Source organism: Rhinolophus sinicus, linkage group LG07, assembly GCF_036562045.2.
Source record: "Rhinolophus sinicus isolate RSC01 linkage group LG07, ASM3656204v1, whole genome shotgun sequence".
Classification (NCBI taxonomy): Eukaryota; Metazoa; Chordata; class Mammalia; order Chiroptera; family Rhinolophidae; genus Rhinolophus; species Rhinolophus sinicus.
The window spans coordinates 145,308-161,497 of NC_133757.1; the positions used below are offsets into that span (position 1 = coordinate 145,308).

At 57.6% G+C, this 16,190-nt stretch overlaps 1 protein-coding gene across 1 annotated transcript; it reads left to right on the forward strand.

The window, feature by feature from the left end:
- The first annotated feature begins 732 nt into the window (after window positions 1–732).
- Window positions 733–7,106, forward strand: ECHS1 (enoyl-CoA hydratase, short chain 1). Its single transcript, XM_074338736.1, has 8 exons — window positions 733–901; window positions 2,062–2,259; window positions 2,822–2,949; window positions 3,649–3,748; window positions 4,830–4,934; window positions 5,366–5,485; window positions 5,606–5,673; window positions 6,526–7,106. The coding sequence occupies exons 1-8, from the start codon at window positions 814–816 to the stop codon at window positions 6,589–6,591; spliced, it is 873 nt and encodes a 290-aa protein (XP_074194837.1). The 5' UTR covers window positions 733–813; the 3' UTR covers window positions 6,592–7,106.
- Window positions 7,107–16,190: the final 9,084 nt, after the last annotated feature.

Here is a 16,190-nt window from a genome sequence, read left to right on the forward strand (position 1 = left end):
ACCTGATTCCTTGGTGCTGTAACTGTCAACTGCTTGGATGCCGTGGGGTGAGACAAGGGAAGTGTTTCCCTGGGGCTGAACCAACCCTGAATACAGACAGCATGGTCACAGCTCCACAGCCTATCCGTTCCCTAGTGTTGTGTTTGTGAGCCCCACAGCCGGTATCCAGCTCAGAGTCCAGGCCTCCAGGCAACCCCGGTGTGGCTGCAGGTCAAGTCACCTGGGAAGTAGGGGGAACGTGCCTGCCCCACACAGCCACCCAAAAAATGGGTGGACAAGAGCCGAAGGCCAAGGCAGAGCTAACCCCCACCACTGGCCAAGAGAAGAAAGGAGGAGACGCAGGCCAGGTGGAGAGCGAGGCGCGGCGGGAAGCCGCGGGCCCGCACGCAGGCGCGGGGCTCCGCGTGGGGGTGCCGCTGGCCTCCCCGGGCGTCCGGGCGAGGGTCCCCCGTGGGGGTGAGGCCCCGCCAGGCTCTGCGCTCAGGGGTCTTAGGGCTACTGCTGCCGTTTGGAGTCAGCCAACAACCGGACGTCGGGGGCAGGGAGCCAGGGAGCGGAAGAAGGGGCAGCACGAGCAGGCGCCCACCGTCACACGCGGCTGACCCCGCTCCCGCCCCTGACCCGCGTCCCCTCCCCGGCTCGTCGCCCCGCCCCAGTCTCAGCCGCCCCCTCCCGCCGCCGAGCCGCTGCCGCGATATCTGCGCGGTCTCGCGGTGCCGGCCGTGGGTGGGGCGGGCCCTGACTGGCGCGGCCGGGGGCGGCTCCGCGAGCGGGAGGGCGCGCTGCGGGCGGAGCGAGTCGTCCCTGAGCGCCATGGCCGCCCTGCGTGCCCTGCTGCCCGTCGTCCGCCGCCCTCTGCGTCCCCGGCCCGGCTGCGCGGCGCTGCGCCCCTTCGCCTCCGGTGAGTGCGGGGCTGAGCGGGGCGGGCTCAGGTTGGGGCCCGAACGGCCGCCGCACACCGGACGCCCGGCTGCCCCGCCGCTGCAGGGGCGCTGACCGAGTGGCACCCTCCCGGCGCCTGCTGTTAGCTCGCTGAGCCCTGGGGTCCCTGGTGCCCCTTCAGCTCCGGGGACTACGGACTGAGTGCTGAGGCCTCTGCCATTTGAGCGTTTGGTGTTGGCTGTGAAGTTCTGCTGGGTTTACATGACTTTAAGAGGATGTGCAGCGAGGGCCTCGAATTGGAAATGGCGCTCGTTTTGTCCTGCGGTCATCCTGTCCAGGCCCATCCGTGTCCACTGCTTCTGCCCCGGACAGCCGGGCGCGCCTCTTGCACCCACCTGCAGCGTCACGGCTCCAGTGTCCCTGAGCTGGGGTCCTCGCTCACCCGTGTGTCCAGTTAACTACCTGTTGATTTTGCCCTAAGTTCTCCTGGACCCTCGGCTTCTGCAGCCTGGCCTGTAATCAGCAGTCATTTACTGGTCTTGCGTGTGACAGGCATACTGCTGCTAAGCACTTGGCATGTGTTACTTCAGTTACTCCCACTGTGATCCCACTGGAGAGAGCAGCCACTCCCACAGGCGGACTCACACCTTAGTCTTCTCAGGCTCACCTTCCTCTCCAGGTCATTGCAGACCCCCACTTCTGAGCCAGCTGCCCCTCTGGAGATGGAAGCCCCCTTGGCCTGTGTGTGCCCCCAGCAGGCTAATCTGTCCACCCCATAAGGCCAGAACTGGTTCTGCTCACAGCTTAATTCCACTCGCCTACCTGGCATTTGTTGAAAGAGCGAATTTCCCCATGCCTGCTTATTTATGCAGAATCACAGGCCGTCCTGTGCACCTTCTGGGGAGTGCTGACCCACGCATTTTGGAGAAGGAAGGCGACTGTTCATTGCTGTGTTTTTGTTTGTTGCCCTTTTTTTTTTTTTTTAACTTAAGCAAATGTTCAAACATCCGTGAAAGCAGACCGTATTGCAGTGGTGACCCATGCGGCTGAGAGCCGTGTGCTGCAGCCCACGAGCACTGGGCAGGGGTCTGTCGGGGTCACTCTGTGTACTTACGGGGGCACATCCACTTAGGCTGATGCCGACATTAGTGAAAACGGCCCTGTCTTTTCTCCATCTAGAAGCCGACTTTAAGTACATCCTCACAGAGAAGAAGGGGAAGGGCCGCAACGTGGGGCTGATCCGACTAAACCGGCCCAAGGCACTCAATGCGCTCTGCGACGGCCTGATGGCTGAGCTCAACCAAGCCCTGGCAGCCTTCGAGGCGGACCCTGTCGTGGGAGCCATCGTCGTCACGGGCGGGGAGAAGGCGTTCGCAGGTGGGTAGCACGGTGGCAGGTCACCCAGGTGTGCAAGGGGCAGTCTAACCGTGGTCACGCCTATGGTCTGTGGCATTGCAGACAGACTACACCTCCAAGGTAGCGTCAGAAGAGCCAGTACAGTTCGGGGTCCCTTACGTGTAAGCTGGAGATGGGCTGGGGAATTGCTTAGATGAGGCATTCTGTGTGTGTGACACTCAGGTGTATCCCACCGGGAGAATAAATTTATTCAGAGTGATTCGTGTCCTCGGCTGTCACATATGGTATGTGTTGAGGGCTCAAGTGACTAAGGAATGAGCTCAGCCTTCTGAGCCCACCTCGCGTCTGTTTCCTGTCCCATGGTCCCTCTGCATTACCTCCGTGAACAAGTACCCCAAGGTACTGTCCCCACTGTCCAGCTATGTGTCCACATGGCCATCACTGCGCAGGCCAGGCCCTGTGCCGGCACCCCAGCTGCCATCGTGCCTGCACATGGAGGACACCCAGTAGCTGCCCGTTGGTTTGGGGGACCCAGCAGTAGCAGGGCCATGCATGCAGGTAACTGGGACCTCATTTCCACCAGCTGGAGCCGATATCAAGGAGATGCAGAACCGGACGTTCCAGGACTGCTACTCCGGCGGGTTCTTGAGCCACTGGGACCAGCTCACCAGGGTCAAGAAGCCAGTCATAGCTGCTGTCAATGGTTATGCTGTGAGCGTTCTCCTTCCTCTCCCTCTCTCAGAAGTCTTTACAGAATCGTGCTTGTACACATGACACATAACCGGCTTTTATTTGGAAAACCCAAGTCTAGTTCCCAGGCCAGTAGGTCTTTCCCCCAGTGGTGTCAAAGAGCCAAGGCTGTAAGGAGAGGGGTCTGCTTTTGTCCATGAACCCGTCCTCACCATGGCCCTGGGGCTCCCTGGAGTATTTCTCCCCTCTCTTATGTCAAGGGCACACGTGTTGGATTTCTGTGCCATTGTAATGACTTTCCGACCTGCGCTGCACCCAGAAACTACCTCTCGCTGCCATTGAGAGCTGTGTGCTTGGCTTGGGGCCCCGGAGTCTCCTGGGGCATGTGGATTGCTCAGACGTGCTGGGCTGATAGCCTGTAGAGAGTGACGAGCATTTCAGTCTGTGGTCGTTTAGTCAAGTTCCCTTGGGCTAAGCTGGGGCCAGCGAGTAAAGTTTGTTGGGACCGTTGGTTCGCTCACTGCCCTCAGCAGACTGGCAGTGCTTGTTGTCTGGCCCTTTACAGAAAGAGTTGGACGGCATCAACTATTCGTGATTTATGGGAACACTTAGCTAACTTGCTGTACCCTGGACTGTGTTTCATTTTAATAGACAATTCAAATAAGTAAACAGTGATTTTCTGAGTGAGTTCCCCCAGTGACGCCTCATGTTGTTTTGCAGCTTGGTGGTGGCTGTGAACTTGCTATGATGTGTGACATCATTTATGCTGGCGAGAAAGCCCAGTTTGCACAGCCGGAAATCCTGCTGGGAACCATCCCAGGTAAAGCGAGGCGCCATCTCTAGCATAAACTCTGCAGAGCCTGTCAGGTCTTAGGTGCTTATGGGCTTTTTCAGGAGTAGACAAAAGCTTGCTTACACCTGCGGGGGTGTGGGGGGCCTGTCTGAGCCATTGCTCCCTCTGCCGACCAGCACACTAAGTGTGAGTGGACACAACAGCACTCCAGAGTGGCCATGGGGCCACGGAGCTGTGCCGGCTTCTTGAGGGATGGCCAGATCCTGTGTCAGATGCTGTTAGAAAGGGCTGACTACGCAGTGGCTTAGGATCCTTGTGGGTCAGAAGCTCAGAACAGGGAACATGGTGACCAATGGCCAGTGCCGAGAGCTTGTGCCCAGAGGTGACACAGGTCACATCTGCTCCGGTTTCAGTGACCAGAGCAAGTCCCATGACCTCACTCAAGTTCAGAGCAGGAAATCAGACCCTCAAATGGAGGTCAACAGGAGCAGTGGGCAAAGAGTGGCACCTCTGCCCCCTGAGGCCCACCTGATGAGGGCTCCGGGCGTATATCTGCCCTGCGGGTAGAGCCTGGTGCCCGGGGCATCTCCTACAGCCTGGCTGGGAAGGAGGGTATGTCCGATGGGCTGAGGGTGAGGCGAGCCCTGCTGAGCCTCGCTAGCACTGGGCTCTTCCCGTCCCAATACCAAGGTGTCCCCTTCAGTGAGGCAATGCCTGAGTCTGCTGGACTGTGCTGTGTCCCTCAGATGGTCCCCTTGGCTCACCCTGGCACCCAGAGTTCACTGTGGTGTGGATGACTCTCCAGATGGTGGGAGGGAGTGTTGTGGGGCTGGCCACCCACAGGGTGTTAGAAAGAAGGGCACATTCAGAACATCCAGACCCTGAGGGGTCAGGAGGTGTCTGAAGCCAGGAGCTGTGAGCCGTGTGCACCTGTCCAGAGTCTGACTCCACACGCGAGGTCCTGATGCAAGGGCCCAGGTACCAGAAGTGCCCCCCCCCCCCCAGAGGTCCACCTTCAGCCCTAGAACTTGCCGGCAGCATGTCTGTTGCATCTTGGCTTGAACCAGCCGCGGGGCCAGCTGTGACCAGTAGCCTTCTGCCCCTGCAGGTGCCGGGGGCACCCAGAGGCTGACCCGCGCTGTTGGAAAGTCACTGGCCATGGAGATGGTCCTCACTGGTGACCGGATCTCAGCCCAGGATGCCAAGCAAGCCGGTGAGAGCCAGGGTCGCCCCATGGAGCCCCTGTGGGTAGTGGGGAGGGAGGGCTGCATCTAGGTGTTTCCTGGGTGGTCAGCACAGGGCTGTCGGGTGTTCTGGGAACCCAGGGGATCTCTGCCTTTTATTTGATATGCTGTATGTACAAAAGAGTAGCTGAAACATATGTATAGGTTAAAGAAGAATATTAAACCATCTGCTTCCCAAAGCTCAGAGTACACAATGGGGGCTCTCCGAGACCCTCCACACGCACCCTCTCTCCCCACCCTCAGTGACCTGTGTCTGCGTGAACCCCATGACCACGGCAGATGGTGTGGAACCCTTCCCGTGTTGCTGCAGCCCCTGTTCACACCCTGAAAGGCCTCTGCTGTCGAAGCGTCGTTGACATTCAAAGTGCTCTTTCCACATGTTCACCTTTTTGTGTTTCAGGGCTTGTAAGCAAAATTTTTCCTGTTGACACATTGGTCGAAGAAGCCATCCAGTGCGCAGAAAAAATTGCCAGCAATTCTAAACTTGTAACGGCAATGGCTAAAGAGTCTGTGAATGCAGGTGGGGCTCTGCCGTTAGGGGAGAGTGGAGGGGCTGTTGGGGGTGCTTCTATCACCGTAGAAAAGTTCTGCATTCCCGCAGTCAGCATCTCAGTTCATAACTTCGGGGTTTTCTTTTTAGCTTTTGAAATGACGTTGACAGAGGGATGTAAGCTGGAGAAGAAACTCTTCTATTCAACTTTTGCTACCGTGAGTAAACAGCATTCAGTAAGGAATCACACATGTTCTGGCTGTAGATGTTGTATCATCACATCCCATTCCTCTCGGTCAGAGCTGTCCACTTCCCCTGTGTCTGCTCAGCTGTGTTCTCTCAGTGAGCATTGATTTTGCCAGTAAGTCCAGTATGTGGGAGTTCAAAATGACGGCAACAGGGTGATTCCTGTTACGAAAGGTCTTATGATTGCACCGTAAATTCAGTCTGCAGACTTTTCCTGTATTGTCCCAGTTACTTAGGCTGCGGTTCAAATGTATTCTGATACTGATCTGAAGCCTTGGAGCAATATTTGCTAGGATTTCTGCCAGTAACTTAATGGAAGTTATTCCTCTAATAGTCATCGAAATTCATTTCTTTTATCATCAGAAAGTCATACCTAGGTGTTTTATAACAAGAAAAAAATGGTTTGGCGTGTGTGTGTGCGCATGTGTGCATGTGCTCACAGGAAAGGACACAGGTCTGAGTTCCTGCCTGGTTGTCACCCTGGTCATTCAGGGTCCTACTGAACTCAGGTGATTACTTGGTGGATGACCCACCTCCATGTGTCTGAGGTTTTCTGTAGCTGAGAATTTATCCTTCACACAAGGTCATGGTTCCTGAGTGACCTTCAGCTGGAAGACAAAAATACCCACTCCAGGCCAGCCCTGCTCGCTCGGGGGGAATTTGGACCAGTCCCAGGTCCCCAGGTGTCCCCACAGCAGAACCCCCTCCTACCCCCTAGGAGACGTGGACAGGCGGGGGCAGGGGGAGCCCTGAGACAAGACAAACGCAGTGAGCTGGCAGGAGATGGAATGTCTGAATGTTCCCTGCTTTTCCTTTCTCACCAGGAAGACCAGAAAGAAGGCATGGCCGCTTTTGTGGAGAAGAGAAAGGCCAACTTCAAAGGCCAGTGAGAGCTGTTGCCTTTGCACCAAGCCGCTACTTAAAGGAAAAATGCGGTCATCCTGTTCTAGGAGCAAATAAATCCTCTTTTAAAGGCCCCAGAAGTGACGCTGGGTTTGGGGGGGCAGGGCGGGGCCTGGCTGGGGGGGACGGGGAGATCTCGGCCACACAACTGCTTGCAGAAGTTCCACCCAGGAGCCTTCGGTGCGTTTCAGTTTCCACCTGATTTCAGGAACTGAGAGGTTTCGATGCCAAACTGTCACTCTGTCCAGCACATCGGACTCAGACGGAAGCGCATCCCCGTTTCCTGCTGTGTGGCTAGAGCTGGTGACTGCCTGCTTTGCTGCTGGGTGCTCGGAGGAGACGTTCCATTGTCTAAATGACAGACTTGGAATCACACTGTGCCTCTCTTAATCGTCCCTAGAGTTGAATGTTCTGTCTACCTTTTTAAACTTTGTTTTGCCATTATTAAGTGACAACATTCAAACAACAGAAGTCCTTAAAGTAAATCACCCTGTCACTCTCACAGGTATGTAGCTTTGAGGATTTCTCTGTCCCCACACGCACACTGCTATGTACAGAATCTGCATTCCACACCCTTCTCTGAAGTGCACTGTTACCTTTCTACATCTGTCGCACCAGGGCACCCTCTTCTCATTTGAGTACCACTCTATTATAGTAAAATATATGTAACGTAGAATTTACCATTTTGAGCATTTTTAAATGTGCAGTTCAGTGGCATTAAGTCTAGTCGCAGAGTTTTGCAACTGCTTCGTCCCAGGCAGAAGCTCTGTACCCATTAAACGGTAGCTCCCGTTTCTCCCTCCCCAGCCCTGGTGTTCTCTGTGCTACTTTTCCTGTCCCTGTGAATGTAGTATGACATGTCCAAAGTCCACCAAGGTCATAGCCTGTGATAGTTCCTTCTCTTTGTTGAATGTTTCCACCCGCACTCTTTTCAGCGGTCGGGAAGTATTTCATGATCTTGGTATGTTGTAACTTAGAATTCCTGTGGCATTGTGGGACTGCCATCCAGTTGCTGGTTGTCAGACTGATGGATACACTGCTTCTGTGCATGTCTGTGATGCTGAGAGGTCAGCCTGCTTGAGCTGGGGCCCAGCCAGTGCCCCGTCCACATGTCTGAGGGCCTCTTAGTGCTGGGCTGGCCGAGTCTCCAAGGTTGACATAAGGACCGCTTGCTTCTGGGCCCCTGGGGTGTTTGCGTAAAGTGCATATTCTGGGCCTGGGTCAGAACTGCATGGGACCCTGCTGTCCACAGTCTTGGCGGCATCCAGTGGTGTAGGAGGTGCCCAAGCAGAAGTGTGGTCAGCGGCTGTCACACTTAGTGCCACCTGCTGTGGAGACAGGCCTCCCGCACCAAGGTCCTCTGATGGCCTCAGACTCTGGGACGCCAGCCAGGCCATTGGTTAAAACATGGCTGAGGTTTTTTCTGCATGTGTGGGTTCTGGTCATGACCTTGGGCTGGGCTGGAGCCGGAAGTATGTACTCACCCCACCCAGGACCTGAGCTGAACACCCAGGAGAAACGCATGTGCCTTTGCCAAAGAATTGAAATGACCTTGCTCAAAACTTTGGCTATGAACACCTTAGATCACGAGCCCTTGTGGTTTGGTTACATTGACAGGGAGGGGGCACAACCAAAACACATTTGATGAGTTTTTGTTTTGTTTTTTGTTTTTTTAAATTTATTTATTTTTTTATTGGGGAAGGGGAACAGGACTTTATTGGGGAACAGTATGTACTTCCAGGGCTTTTTTCCAAGTCAAGTTGTTGTGCTTTCAATCTTAATTGTGGAGGGTGCCATTCAGCTTCAAGTTGTTGTCCTTTCAATCTTAATTGTGGAGGGCGCAGCTCAGCTCCAGGTCCAGTTGCCATTGTTAGTTGCAGGGGGCGCAGCCCACCATCCCTTGCAGGAATCAAACGGGCAAACTTGTGGTTGAGAGGATGTGCTCCAACCAACTGAGCCATCCAGGAGCTCAGCGGCAGCTCAGCTCAAGGTGCCTGTTCAATCTTAGTTGCACCATCCCTTGCGGGACTTGAGGAGTTGAACCCGCAGCCTTGTGTTTGAGAGCCCACTGGCCCATGTGGCAATCAAACTGGCAGCCTTCGGAGTTAGGAGCATGGAGCTCCAACTGCCTGAGCCACCGGGCTGGCACAGCACATTTGATGAGTTTGACGTGCTGTGTGAACCGTCCCACTGTCCCCCCTCGCAGGGACTAGGGCTGCAGTCTCCAGCAGGCCCGGTCTGCTCTGTGTCAAGTTCAGAGCAGGATTCAGAAAGGAGGAGTTAGAGGAGGTGACAGCGGTGTTGGCTAAGCCATCGGCTGGCCCCCCGTGTGACAGTGCCGCCACGGGTGACAGTCTTCAGATAAGCCTGTGGATCTTGACTTTTTGACACATGCTTATTATAGACATAGGTACAAGGGGACCATTTCAGGCCTCACTGCTCAGATCCAGCCCACCTTGTGGGGTAGGGGCCCGGAAGGCCGGGCATTCTGCCGTGTGATGCATATGGAAAATACAGAAGCTGAATGCATGACCGCGTGGCCAGGGTCTGCTCGATTCAAACAGACCAGGCGAGCACCCAGGGAGCAAGCCTTGCGGCTGAGACAGCATCTGTCTTGGCTCAGCCGGAAGCCAAGAATGGTTCAGCACTGAACCTGGCACTATTGTCTGTACCCTCAGGGTCACGGCGTTCCAGAACTGCAGGAACAGCAGCCCACCCCCTGGGCCTCGTGGAAAGGGACCTTCTCTCAGGCTTTATGCTGGCCCCAGGGCTTGGGGGATCCGGGGACCTCTAGCTGTCAGGAGACTAGTGTGTGACCGCGTGCTTCGCTGGGACTGCCAGCTGGAGTTGCTGACCAACCCCAAGTCTGGCTGGCCCGGGACCACAGACCCCAAAGCGAGCTGCCACTCTCTCTTGACCTCTCACCCAATATCGTTTTGGGGTTTTGATATGTTTTTGAAGCTGAACCCTTCTCATCTATATAAAATCGGCTTTCCCCTCATATTTGTACTAAAGGTAAAGCTTTGGGGGTGTCAGCTGTGAATCTGGGCACTTCTCAAGTAGCAGCTGCTCAGGCACAGCTGTCAGTGGGTGGCCCAGTGCTGGTCCTGCTGACTGACCTGCAATTCTGCCCAGTGTGCTGGGCGCTGCTGGACGCCAGGCTGTAAAATGCAACACGCCTCTGTTGTGTTCACGTACAGAACATCCCCTGCAGGCCTCAGCATTTCATGTCACCACCAGGCCGAGGGCTATGGCCGAGGGTGTCCATTTGGGAATAAAGTGGACAATGGAGGGCTCCAAAGGGAGATGGCCTGTCCTGGCTGGGCCATCTCCAGCCGGGCAGCCCTGCAAAGTGAGGCATTAGGAACCAGCGCAGAGGGCTAGGGCTGCCTGCAGGCTTGGTGAGGTTTGGCGGTGGGTTCTTAGGCGACTGTATGACCAGGCCAGCGCACTCTCGAGCACCTCTGCTGGTGTCTGCCTCCAGCCTGCGGGGAGGGTGTTGGGAGGGAGCAGACACTGGGCTGGAGGCCAGGGACACTGCTGCAGGGCACAGGAGCCACCTGTGTTAGCTATTGCTGTGTAACAGATGACCCCTAAACCTAGTGGCTTAACGCAGCCATCATCAGTTACTCTTTCTCAGTCTGTGTGGGTCAGGAATCCAGACAGGCCACGGTGGGTCTCAGCTGGAAGCGCCTGACCGGTCAGTCACTGGTCTGGTGGTTGGTGCTGTCAGCTGGGCCCAGCTGGGTCTGTGGGCTGCAATGCCCACGGCAGGCTCCATATGCCCTGGGCTTCTGCTAGTACTGCCTGGTGTCCCAGAGGCATGTTGTGTCCTGAGGAGAATCAGGGAGCCATACATCTTTCATGACCTAACCTCACCCCAGAAGCCAGCAGCACCATTTCCAGCATATTCTGTTGCTGGTGGCAGTGACAAAGGTCCACCTAGTTCATGGGAAGGGGATAGACCCCACCTCTCAGCCAAGGTGTGTCCATGGAACTGTGAGGTGGCAGATGGAATGGGGCTGCCATTTTTGGACAAGACGATTGGCTACACACCCCAACCAGGATCAGGGCTGAGAACCTCCATCCTGACACAGCCCTAAATGCAGTGGGGGCATCACCTCCAGGTGGGCAGTGCCTAGGAGGTGGTAGCATCCTGAAGGGAGAAAACTGGATGGTGGTCTCAGCTCTGAAAGGTTTAACAGGGAGCCCAGAATCCAGGCATCCCCAGGGGCTATCAGTCAAGGGGGAGGGAACTCCCTCTATGGAAGGGAAGAAGCTGTGGTGCATTTCCCACACACCCACCCCAGCCCTGCAGATGCAGGCACCTGGGGCCTCTGCATCAGAGGTCAGGGCACTGCTCTCCTGGGCAGGGCACAGTACCTCAGCGATGATCCTGAGAGGTCTCAGCAGCCTGACGCCTGGGACAGCCCCCCCCCCCCAGTGGGTGGGGGCTCCCAGCACACAGCCCGGATGTCGCGCCAGCCTGCCCTCCTGGTCCGCAGAGCAAGTCCGCGTTGTCCGGCCACCTGTCCCTATCCACCCCACCACACCAGGGACCTGGCGGGCTGCTGGGGGGGGAGGGGGGCAGGCAGCCATGGAGGGGCTGTGGTGAGGGGCGTTGAGGAGCCCTGAACACAAATAGGCGTTCCGGTCTTGAACCTGGCGAGGGACGCAAGGCCCAGAAAGACGCTTGAGGGACTAGGCTGGGTGTCGCGGGCTCCCCACCCCACAACTCAGCTTGCGCGGTGGGTAGTCCTGGGTGCGCGTCTCCGGGACCCTCCCCACCGCACCCGTAGGCCCTGCCCACCCTGCGTCCATCTCCTCCCTCTCCCGCGGACCCTCCCTCTCTTCCAAGCCCCGCATCACACTCGTCTGTCCCTCAAATCCCCGCGAGCATGGTGTCCCGGTGCTGCTGTCCCGGAAGCTGCTCTATGCCCTGGCGCGGATGGGGCACGGAGACGAGATCGGTGAGCCGGTGGGGGACAGGGCCTCGGGGACCCCCACCTCCTGGGCAGAAGTCTGGCGAGACATGCGCACCCCAACCCTCCCAACCCCCACCCCCGCTCCTCTGCTGGCCCCACAGGGGTCCAGGCTCAGGTTGTGTCCCCAGCCGGAGGCGACTCCCCATGCCCGGGAAGAGCCGGGTCTTGAGGTGGCGGCATTGCTTTGGCTGCCCCATCCCGCCTCGGAATAGGACTCCTCCTGCCACGGCATTCTTTAGGAAACTGAGGGCTGGGCGGGTGACCCAGGCACCTGCGCAGGCCTTGGTCAGCCCCAAGTAGTCACGAGGATGTTGGCTCTTGGCCTGGGCGGGGCTATGTCCGGGCAGGTCAGGCCCTCCTCCCCAGATCTAGTGTTGGGGACTCCAGACAGTCAAGATCCCCCCTCTGGCCTCAGGCCTTGTGAGCTGCTCAAACTCCAGAACCCTCCCCAGATGGTCCCGGAGGCGTCTGGAGCTGGTCTCTAACGTTTTCCATGGTTTCTCTTTTCCTGGAGCTGTGGGTCTTAGGCAGGGCGGCGTAGCCAGACACTGGGTGGGACTGAGGTGGAGGCGGTGGGTCCGAACCCCACCCCTGAGAGCCTGCTAAACATCTGCACAATTTCTGATAACTCCTGCACCTGGTAATTCCCATTCCTCCCAGGCCGTGGATTTCCCACCCCTCCCCCTCTCCCTGTTGTGAGGAGGTGGGGAGAGCAGTGGGCGTGGTCTAACACGTGGATCTGTGACTCATGGTCTGCGTCCACCCATGAGGACCCACCGGGGATGTCTAACCCATCTGGCTGTTCAGTTCTTGCAGAATTGAACTTCCCTACCTCCTCCATCTGCAGGTGTGGTGAAAGGAGATTCCGGCATGGGGGTTGGGGAGGGCGGGCTGTGGTCCTGGCTCTGGGCTCCTCAGGGGCTGCAGCTCTGCCCCCACCCCCACCTTTCCCCAAGCACCCACCAGTGACCCAGGAAATCCGGGTGCCAGGATCTTCAAGATGCCCCCTGCAGCCCCCAGTTCCCAGAGGTGAGTCTGGGCCTCCTGCTCCATTTCAGACACCACTTGGTGGCTTCTTGCCAATGGGGCAGCTAAGGCCCAGCGCCAGATCAGGTCAGGCCAGGTGTTCAGCCTTTACTCTGCGCTAAAAATCCCAGTACTAGTGCACACCTGGCCTCACAGGCTCCAGGTGTGCACATGCTGAAAGACCCTCAGTGGTGGACAGGAAGTGAGGCTTGGAGGGGCCGAGTTTGCAGTCCCGAGGGTAACTGGGCCATGGGGTATGGCACTAGCATCCTGCACTCTGCCTGGGCTGGCGCTGGGCCATGGCCATGCCTGGCTGCCCCCGACTCCCCACCCCCCGCCTTGAGATGCTATGACTCAGGAACAGGACTCTTCCTGCAGAGCTGAGGCCTCTGGGGCTCAGAGTTGTGACATGAGTAAACCAGCCCCTCTGCACAGAGCGGGCCAGTGGTCACAGGCCCGCCCAGGGAGCCGTGCCTCGGTTTATACCCTGAGCCAGGTGACCCCAGGTGCTCTCCTCCCCAAGGGGGGGTGGGACAAGGTGGGCTGTGGGAAAGGCCAGAGCACTGGAAGATAGAGGAGTGTTTAAGTAAATCATGGTGGAGCCGCCAAGTGATACACAGTGACATATCCACCCTGCTCATTAGTGGAAAATGAGCAATTAGGACTCAGGTCGTACATGCAGAAAAGTCTAATCATGTAGAGATGCAGGAAAAGGACAGAAGGAAATGAACTTAGATGGTATTAAGGTCTCATTTGCATAGTAAGATCACAGCCAGTCCTTTCTCTCCCTAGGCTTCTGTGTTTCCAAGTTTGTACAATGAGCCTACAGGGTCCTGGGAGACAAGTGGGACAAGTTTAAAGGTGGCAACCCTGGGCGTCATCTTGGGGCCTTCTGGGGTCAAGGAGGTGGCCCTCCTGGTGGGTAGGTGTTTGACATCACCAACAACAACCTGCATGGTGCAGAGTGAAGGGGGTGGGCAGGGCTGGCCCAGTGCTGGCACAGTGACAGGTGCCTCGGCCAGGTGGAGGAGTTGCCAGTGTGACCTCAGTAAGTGTCACCAAGTGGGCAGCAGATGCCTGCAGCCCCTCATCTGTCCTGGGCCAAAGTCTGTCCTTTGTGGCAGGTTTAGTGAGGCCCAGTGGGAAAGGTGTGGCCAGGCCGTGCCGCCAGGTGGTGCTGTTGGCGGCCGGGTAGGAGAGGGCAGGAGTCTGAGGTCAGCACTGTGTCCCCAAGGCCTGGGCATCCAACAGCTGCTGGAGGCTGTGCTGAAGCTGCTGCCACTGGACACCTATGGGAGAGCCTGGTGAGGGCCATGTTGCTACACTGCCCCTTGCTCTTCTGGCCCTCCATTTCCCTTTTTTGAGACCTCAGAGGGTCCACCTGCTTTGGGGAAGAGGACATGTGTCTCCAAAGGGCGGTGAACCTGATCAGAAGAGCCCTAAACTGTGACCCAACAAAGGGGGCCTGGAGATGCCCAGAGCTGCTGGGTGTGTGGGCTGCAGAGCTGACCCCTCAGTCCCCAGGTTGCTCTCATGCAGCTGGTGCCCAGCGACAGGGAGAGGGGACTCCAGACCCCCGTGTCTTCAAGGCTGGTTACTCGGTGAGCCTACCGCCCCCACCGAAACGGGGTTGGGAACTCTGCACCTGCTTGGAGGCCTGGGATGAGGAAAGATGGGCCCCAAACTCCACTGCACAGCTGTGTAAGTGCACACTCACCCACAGTGGAAGAGTGACCTCAGGGTGTAGCCACCCCAGCCCAGCCTCCCACCTCCTCCCAGGATCCTGACCTTTCTGCCTGGGGGCCCTCACCCACCCCAGCCTGTCCAAGTGGAGCCAGGGAGAAACAGGGTACCCCAGGCCCTCATCTTGTTGTCAGAGGCCTGGCCCGATTCTGTGTGTCTCCCTCCCATCCCACCCCACCCTCACCCTGCAAGGAGACGAGCTTGTCCTGGGACCACTCACACTAGCATGTCTTGGGTAGGACCCACATGCTGAAAGGATACCTGGGCCTCCCACCTTGGACAGCGGCTTCTCTACCCCACCCCCTGGAGCAGCTCAGAGAGACAGACACAGGAACCTCAGGCAGACAGCCACCAAGCACAGCAGTCACTTCACCACTGCAGCCCTGCAGGGCCCGGCCCAGCCGTCGTTGCAGGCAGGAGGCCGAGCGTCCTTGAGACCCCAGTCAGGAGAACCAGAGAAATGAAGCTCAGAGAAGCCACACTTCCTGAAGCCCCTGCCACTTGCTGGGCCCATCAAGGTTTCTGGGCAGGGTCCCTCCAGAGCCTCCTGAGGAAGATAGAGAGTTTGAGTTTTATGAGTGGGACAGGAAGCTCTTGCTGTAGTAGCAGTGGGCTGAGTCCTGGCTGGGCCAACTGGGTCCTGGTAGGTTGATGGGTCCTGATGGTCCTACCGGGTCTGGGCTTAGTGTGGGGCCCTCCCCCTCCATTCAGCCCCTGCCCCACTGAGACTTGATATCCCACAGGGAATGGGAGATCTGAGGGATTTGCCTGAGGGCTGGTCCCTGGACCTGCCCATCAGTGGGATGAAGATGGACCGGGTGGTGGTCCAGCTTGGTGCTCAGTTCAGCTCCTTATGCCAGGAGACGGCCCTCTATAGAAACTTCATCCTCAAGAAGGGGGTGGTGGCCCCCAAAGCCCAGTTCTAGGTGAAGAATCAGGACCCTGAGCCCCACAATGCCACCAACAGGCCCTGCGCTGTGCCCAGCAGCACGCAGGGGGGCCGGAGAGGCCTGGAGAGGACCTACTGACTGGGGTTGGCAACCCCCATCTGTGAAAATGGTGAAGAATGGTGACTTGTCAACAGTCAGAGGCTTTAAACAATAGCTCCATTCTCACAAAGGCTTGTGCCCCAAGAAGGCTGCTTGCTCCCCAGAGGGCAGTCCCCACCTGCCCTGGTTGAGTCCTCAGGTGGGAAGTGAGGCCTCCATCTCCCAGTAGGTTTGGGCCTCCTGACTCAGCAAGTGCCTGGGTTTGGGACAAGAGCTCACACAGGTAGGGACCCTCTCATGGGGAGACCCCACAGAGGGCCTGGGCTGTGGGCAAGGGGGCTGTGGTGACCCAGCAAATTGCAGGAGGCCTAGAGGTGAGTGCAGCAGCTGCCTAGGAGGTCCTGAGTGGGGCGGGGGCTTCTGCATTAGTCCGTCCCCCGTGCGGACACTGAGGTGGCCCTGGAAGAGGGGACCAGGGCTGTTCCTTCAGCACCAAAGGCAGGAGGACAGGGGGCAGGGCCTGGTCTGGAGAATCTGGGAGGTGACAGGTAAGATGTCATGAGCGCCTTATCTATGCCAGGCACTGTGGTGACCAAGAATGACAGGCTTGCCCAAGGAAAACTGACAGCCCAGGTGCTTTAGACACTGAAACTCGAGAAGGAGGCCCTCCTCTGGGTGGGTGGGGGCCAAACCCAGCGGTGCCTCAACCCGGTTGCCCAAACAAGGCACGAGGGACAGTCCCAGTGTGACCGAGGTCCTGGCTGAGAGCCTGGATATCCTTAGGCCGAGGTGCGCCGGTTTCCGCCGGCCCGGGTGTCCGTCGCCTGCAGTGAGGTGGTGTGA